We start from the raw sequence: 7,500 nt of genomic DNA, 5'->3' as shown, positions 1-7,500 counted from the left end.
GAGGCAGGCCTGGGCAGAGAGGACCTCTTTTCTGGAGTCCGGTAGGTACCCTCCTGTCACACACAACATGCAGGACATGTACGAGCACTTAGCAGACACAGATACAAACACCTGCCATATTCTAATAACAACATACCGAAAACACCCGATTGCTGAGAACTACATTACTTGTAATACCCAATTGTGTGATTGTGAGAATGAATGGACAAAAACGAATGAACATCTCTGACATAGTCGTTACGGAACATTAGAATATTACCAATATGGAATGAATTGCACCTACACAGGAAGGAGGGAGGGTACTGCTCTAAAGGGTGTGTATTTTCCTTTCCCCTCCTCCTCACCTTCTCTTCCCTCCGCCCCCGCCTCTGCAGTAAGGGTGAGTGGGAGTTTCTGCCTGAGCATGAGGAGGAGGGGCGTGGCCCGCATAACTCCGCCTCCACTAGTGGTTTGGGTTTAGTGTGGGAGCATGCAGAGTTGGGCCTGGGGGACAGATCCTCTACCCCCCTGGTCAGTCGATGGTTTTTTAAGGCGGTGCGTGTGAGGCTCTAGACGGTAGCCATGGCAATGCAGGTAGGATGAATGGATGAATGGATGGCATGCAGGACAGACAGAGAGATGGAAAAATAATAGACAGAATGACAGACAGGAGATGAGAGATGGGAAAATAATGAAATACAAAGACCGAAGACATATCGGAGGTGGGATGTCAGTGACAACACAATGAGACATCAATATATTCTAAATTACCATATGCAGTGTGTATTACTTACAGAGGTCCTTTCCCGGGATTGGTGGGTCACATTAAGAGGCTGCTGGTCCTCCGCGGCTGAGGAGAAAGAAAGAGAGAGAGAGAGAGAGAGAGGGAGAGAGAGGGAGGGACAGAGAGGGAAGAGAGAGAAGGATACAGGAAGAGAGGAAGGGACAGAGAGGAAAGAGAGAGAGAGAGAACCAGAGAGAGAGAGAGAGAGAGAGAAAGAGAGAGAGAGAGAAAGGGAGAGAGAGACCGAGAAAGAGAGACAGGGAGGAGAGAGAGAGAGAGAGAGAAGAGAGAGCGAGAGAGAGAGAGAATAATCAACTGTCAGGGCTAGGCCAGCAGAGGGTGATATCAGCCAACAGAAACACACAGCAGCAGCAATGAGTAGAGGGAATGCAGCAGACACCAGATACCAGAGAAGACGACAACCCATCAATAATCTCAAACACTCGAACACACACACAGTCCACACACACAGCCAGTGCACTCTATCTTTAACCACTGAATCAGAAAACGTTCTAATGCAGAAGTGATGCATTCTTACTGCAAATCTTCAAGGAAGCATTTTCGTCGGGCTAATTTGTTCCTGACCAAATTCACCTATATTTCAGTTCACACAGCAGCACCCCAGTCAGACACCTGCCAGTCACTTCTATCAAACAGAAGAGCAAGGTATAGTACTGTGGCTCAAGACAAAAACCATCCAAGCTAGCACACTTGGTTCCTTGGAAGTTGGGGGAACGTGCGTTTTTGGTTTCCCATTGGTTCTGGGAACGAAGCCATAAGTATTCTGACTGGTAAAACTGAATGTTTTTTTTAAACATTCTGAGAATGGAAGTGAACATTTTGCCTCCTCTGGGTTTGCTGGAGGTTCTGAGAACGCTTTAGTCTAGTTCCTTGAAAGTTTTATTCTGATGTTTTATAACAATTTTTTGTTGTTGAAATTTTTGAATAGCTTCCTTAAAACATTCACTCAATGTTTCAATATGATTTTAACAAAACTGCTAGATTATTTGGGTTCACTTTTTGGAACTCCAAGCATGCAGAAATTGATTTCCTTTGGCATTAATCATGCAAACACATTGTGACACAGCATCAGTGAGATTCAAACCTATAATCAACTGTTCTCTATCCATAGAATTAGTCCACTGCGCCACCAGCCTGCCATGTTTTTTTTACACATACAAAAAATTCAAACAGACCCCATTACGTTGATGCAAACAGACCCCATTACGTTGATGCAAACAGACCCCATTATGTTGATGCAAACAGACCCCATTACGTTGATGCAAACAGACCCCATTATGTTGATGCAAACAGACCCCATTATGTTGATGCTGAGAACGGAAGGTATATGTTTTAAATAACATTCTTAGAACCTTCTCTAAAGTATTCTTGTGGTTTTTCCAGGATGTTTTCTTAACGTCCTCTGAACAATTTTATGACATAACTTTAAATAGAACCATGAGCATAGAACTATTTAGAGAGGTTCCCAATGTCAAATCTGTTAAAGAACATTACTAGAACATTATCAAAATTGAAATTAAATGTAACGATGTTTGAACTTTTAGGAAACGTTCTGTTAAAGCAATGAAATACCAAGAAAATTATGGGGGTTTTTGGTCAAGTTCCTTAAATGTGCTGAGAATGTTCTAAATCCAAGGAACTACCCTGCACCATTCCCAGAACGTTAAGGGGAGGATGAATGCCCTCACCAAGCTCTAAGAAACATACGGTTCTCAGAACGTTATGTGCTAGCTGGGATAGTGGCACATGGTCCTCACAAAGCACAACCATAGTAGCACATTGTCCTCACAAAGCACAAACACTCCCCAAACACGAAGCTTACAGCTTGGACGAGCATAATGCAACATGATCCCGTGATTCTCAAAAACAAAACATCAAAATAAAGACCAATACAGTAATAAAATGAGAGAGAAAAAATCATGAACAACAGAGAAACATCTTGCGATGGGTCTGCAGTGCACATTCTGTTTTTGGCCAGCTACATTGCATCGGTTTCCCTGCTGTGAGGACGGTAGGTAGGTCACCTGGTGGCTTGCGTCTAGCAGAGCCGTGGTGCGAAGCAGGTCTAGCTTGTCTGAACGTAGCAGCTTTGACTACAATCCTCCGAGTGGGAGAGCGACACTGGAGGACTGATACCTTACACTGTTCAGTTCTCTTCGTCCCCGCTAGCAGAGAGGGAAGACAGGGTTAACAACAGGAAGGAAGTGGACATCTGTTGTCATTACAGCGTGGTGCAATTTCCATTTAATCAACACACAGTATGGGTCTCAAGACCACGAAGAGGTGGTAACATTGTCATTTACAAACTGTGTAATAAAACTCAAACAAATCCTTGCCAGTGCAATTTAAAATATTTCCATGACAGAAGTGATGTTCAGCAGTACCACAGATATATACAGTAAATAACACAGAATAACATGGACAATCTAACATTCTAGATCTAGAAACCTTTTTTCTTCTTCTCTTCCTCCTTTGGACGACGACTGACGGGCTCTCTGCGGTTGAGTTTGCGCTCGGGGGTGGAGGTGCGCCCCTGTCCTCTGCCGGGGGGGCGTTTATTAGAGGGTCTCTCTACCAGGGGAGTCTTGACAGGACTCTGTGTTTTGGGCAGAGCTTCAATCTGCTCTGTCATTACGCTTCTGTCATCATCTGCAGCATAGGGAGTGAGATAGGACAGGAGGGCTAAGCCCACATACACCTGGCCCATATGTCCTATATTCAACATGATCTATATTGAATAGAATGGACCATCTGGGTATAAAGTTGCATTTCAAGATTTCCACGATATAGATTGTGTATTGTTGTTCATAGTCCAGTTAAAACGCTTGTTTATTGTTGTGTGAGTTACGCAAGCAAAAACATGTGAAGCTAACATTTTGCATTTACATTGTTAGAATTGCATGCACATTTTGGGACTACTACCTTGTGAGTCCACCCAGCAACTCTCGCTGTCTAACATGGAGACGTCCATGGTGGTCTCATCGAGAGCGGTGGTCTCGCTGGTCTGGCTCCGCAGTACGTCTGAGGTCTCCGTCTCCTCGCGACTGGAAGCCTTCATCTCAACTTCCTGCTCCACTTCAGTGGACTCCTCCTCTTCCTGCAGCACCACCCCTTCTTTATCCTCCACTTTATTCTTCTCTTTCTCTGCCTCCTTTCCATCGAGGGTTTGTGGCTTGTCGTTTTCAGAGCAGGCAGATAGATGAGAGATGCGATCGGCATAATCCCCTTCATCAATGGTTGGGGCAGTAGCATCACATGATTCGTTATCCCCAGCAACAGCAGACTCCAAATCTTTAGGATTTTCAACAATCACCTCCTCCGCCCCACCCACCACCCTCACCTCTTCTGCCACCTCCTCCTGCTTCTCCATAGGGTGACTCTCTTGCTCTTTCTCCTTGAGGAGCACAGGAGGGCCTTCAACTTCCTCCAAGACTTCCTCAGCTACTTCTATATCGTCTTCCTCCTCCTCTTCCTCAACTTGTGCCTGAGGTATGACTATAACTGGAGAACTTCCAGAAACACTTTTCTCTGAACTTTTCTCTTCTAGTTGCTCTGTGGCTTCCTCCACATCTGCAGTGCTCACGTTAGAGGGTGTTGGTGATGTTTCTTCAGCTTTGGTCTTGGCCTCTTCTTTTGGAACGACAGCCTCCGCTGGTACTGTTGACACCTCTGGTTCACTTTCACGCTTCTTCTCCTGCGCATTGATGATCTCCACTAATGATTCAGGTGATGATGTCATGGGTTCTTTTTTCTTTTCTCTCTCCAGTCCTCGAACATCCTTTGGCTGTAAGTCTTCAACAGCATTCTCATGGTCTGGGTCTGAGGTCTCCTCCACTTTCTCCATCTCTGGCTTTTTAAGACCAGTCTTCTGACTCTTCCCAATCCTTGCTGATGCCACCTCTACTTTGACTTCCGCTGTAACTGCCTCAACTTTGGTTCCCTCCACAGCGGCAGCCTTTTTTGCTGGAGACTCAGGGGTTGCAAAAAGCTTGGTGTCCTTCACCTCAGTGCCAAAAGTAAATGCGAAGTCTGGTGGGATGGGGGACGCTTCTCTGGAGAGGTCCTGCTCCAACTCTACCTCAGGAATGGCTTGGGTTTTGATGTCCCCGGGAAGACCGCTCTCCAGCCGGAACTCTGTCAGTTTGTCTTTGGATGGAGCCACAGGGATCCTCAGACGATCCGGTTTGACACCTGCCGTGACAGCTCTTTCAAGCACCAAAGTTGGCTTAACCGTTCCTCCAACCGATTCCTCTGCCTGGTTTGTTTTTTGCGGTGCCAGCTTTTGCTCGCCCTCTTCCGCAATGGCTCCCAGTTCCTCGTCACTGTCCCCTTCAGTCACTGTGGGGAACCGTTGGTGTGGGGAGCCCACTGGGCTGTGCAGATCGGCAGGCGAGGGCATGGGACCAGAGTACTCACTAAACACGCAGTAACCACGCTCCTCCTGCTGGCTCTCCTCTCCACCCACCACCCTGGGCGTCTGCTGGTTCCCCAGCACCAGCTTGGCCAGAGAACTGCCCACCAGAGCAGCAGATGGACAGGCAGGGACAGACCTCCTTCTATTATGCTGGTCCAGCTCCCTCTTCTCCAGGGTGGGTTTGGGCTTAACACCGGCTAGGTCCAGCATCTCAGGAAGGTCGTTGGATGGGTCATTCAAATGGGTGTAGTGTTGCTTCATGGGTGAGAGTGACAACTCAGGAGAACACATTGTCTTAGAGGTGGTGTCTTCAGGTAGATCCGTGGAGGTTTCAGTGGTAGGGACTGGGAGAGCTATCTCTGGAGTCACAGGAAGTAACTGTCTCTCTAATGTTACTAATGGGGTGGTTACAGGAAGGTAGCCTGTGGTTTCATCCAGGCTTCCGGAAGAGACCTCTGTAAGAGATGAGAGCTTCGACTGGTTTTGCTCTCCTGCTTGACCCATTGAGCCAATAGCAAAATTCAGAGAAAGACTTCTGTGTTCCAATGACAATTTGCCAGGTGACAGCCTAGTACACACATCCTTCCTCTTAGGGAGATCCTCTAGCTTGTCCATGGCACTGTCACTCAACGTTATGCTGGATATTGTCTGTTCTGGTGCTGAATCGCTTATTTTAATGTCTGAATCGGCCTCCAGAACCTCCTCTGAGGGCTTCTTCTGGCTGACAGCACTGAGCTCATAGTAACCCTCACCACGTTCTCCTGGTTTTCCAGTATCCCTTTGTGTAGAGGTCTCAAAGTAGGCCGTCATACCTGACTCATCTTTTGAAGCAACTCCAGACTTACCTTCCGAACTCTGCTTGTCTTTTAGACTATCTGCAGCAGATATGTGTGCCTCCTGCTTTGGGTTTTCTCCATCACTGACATTACTTTGAGGAGTCTCTTCAATCTTCTCAGTCTCAAATGACAATGGCCTGGCGGTCGATTGTCCTAGACTCAGCATTCTTTTCTCAGTTTTCTCTGATGTGATCTCTTTCTCCTCACGAACGCTCTGAAGGTTTGCTGACTTACTGGGTGTAACATAAGCATCATTTTCCTCCTCTTCCTCAATGTAATCTTTCAGGGGCTCATATACAACTGAAAGAGGAACTGAGTCGAGCTCTTCAACCGAGGGCTGTTTCTCAGCGGTGGTCTTGGGCTCCGGAAGGTATTCCATCTTAGGAACCACACTAGTGGTAATTCCAGTCCCTTGCCCCTTTTCTGGTTCCACTAAAGGCTGAACCGTTTTCTCGGGTTCTGTGGGGGTAGGATCAGTTAGAGATTTGTTTTTGGGGGAACCAGTGGAGAACTCAGCGATGGACACAGTGCTCTCTGCTCCCTCGGGTGTTTCTCTCTCTGTGGTGGGGGCCACCGGGCTCTGCGGAGGGGGTGCCCCCTGTGGATGCTCCTCTGCCATGGCAGGATTGTCGGAACGAGGCTTCTCTGGGTTCACCGGCAGGTCTGCAAGTAAATCTGCAGTGGTCTGTGCTGCTGATGAGTACACTAGCTCAGCGTTCTTTCTTTCTTTGCAGTGTCCACATGCTACAGCCAGCACAGACAAGCAAAGCCCTCTTCATATGGAGAGCTGTCCATCAAGCACAATGTAGGGCACACAGCAATACTATCTCTGGCCACTGGGAGCATGATTGCAGCACAGTTCAGTTCCATGACATTGGGATGGTGTGCAGGAACAGAATGACTGAATGAAGAGCACGATTTGAATGACATGGGATATTTAGAATGAATCTGAAATATTCAAGAAGATATTGGCACTTTAAGTAAACTTGAATTACTGTGCTACCTTGCGAGGATATCCTATGTGCTGAATGAATAGAGGATACAATGAATGTAACATGTTTCATATCGACTATATATAAATCACATTTTATGATATTGATTCTAACTACAAACTAAGACGAGTAAATGTTTAGGAAGATCTTACTGAAGGATGAAAATGTAGAAATGTTCAATCAATGAAGGTGAATATAACTCAGTGAGTATAACTCAGTGTCAGAGAGAATAGAGATAATTGAAAAACAGTGTTGTATCTAGTACTTCCTACATTATTGCTGGTTTACATTGATGTCAGATGAAATGACAGCAACATGAAACTGAATGCAAATAATACAGACACAATTGAACACAATGTACCAAGGCCAAAAACAAAACCCCACGGAGGGGGAAAAAACGGATTCGCAATGAATCTTTACAATACAATACACCTGACATTCAAAACATTTACCGTCTCATTTGCAATGTAGCTG

The 7,500-nt window shown here is 46.2% G+C and overlaps 1 protein-coding gene across 3 annotated transcripts in view; it reads right to left on the bottom strand.

Annotated features, from left to right (window-relative positions):
• Positions 1-7,500, bottom strand: part of LOC118965239 (microtubule-associated protein 2-like) — a 93,470-nt gene that overhangs the window by 12,897 nt on the left and 73,073 nt on the right. For 2 of the 3 annotated variants that reach the window (XM_036982461.1, XM_036982460.1), the window contains exons 6-10: positions 3,707-6,697; positions 3,233-3,433; positions 2,809-2,949; positions 774-829; positions 1-53 (exon numbers count right to left, since the gene is read on the bottom strand). The exon at positions 1-53 is cut by the window's left edge and continues 68 nt beyond it. In XM_036982461.1, coding sequence (XP_036838356.1) covers positions 1-53; positions 774-829; positions 2,809-2,949; positions 3,233-3,433; positions 3,707-6,697 — 3,442 coding nt within the window. Of the gene's footprint in view, positions 54-344; positions 549-773; positions 830-2,808; positions 2,950-3,232; positions 3,434-3,706; positions 6,698-7,500 lie in introns of all 3 variants that reach the window. The other variant, XM_036982459.1, reaches the window with a different exon arrangement.

This window comes from Oncorhynchus mykiss, chromosome 7, assembly GCF_013265735.2.
Source record: "Oncorhynchus mykiss isolate Arlee chromosome 7, USDA_OmykA_1.1, whole genome shotgun sequence".
Taxonomy (NCBI): domain Eukaryota; kingdom Metazoa; phylum Chordata; class Actinopteri; order Salmoniformes; family Salmonidae; genus Oncorhynchus; species Oncorhynchus mykiss.
This window is presented reverse-complemented; position numbering and strand designations above follow the sequence as displayed.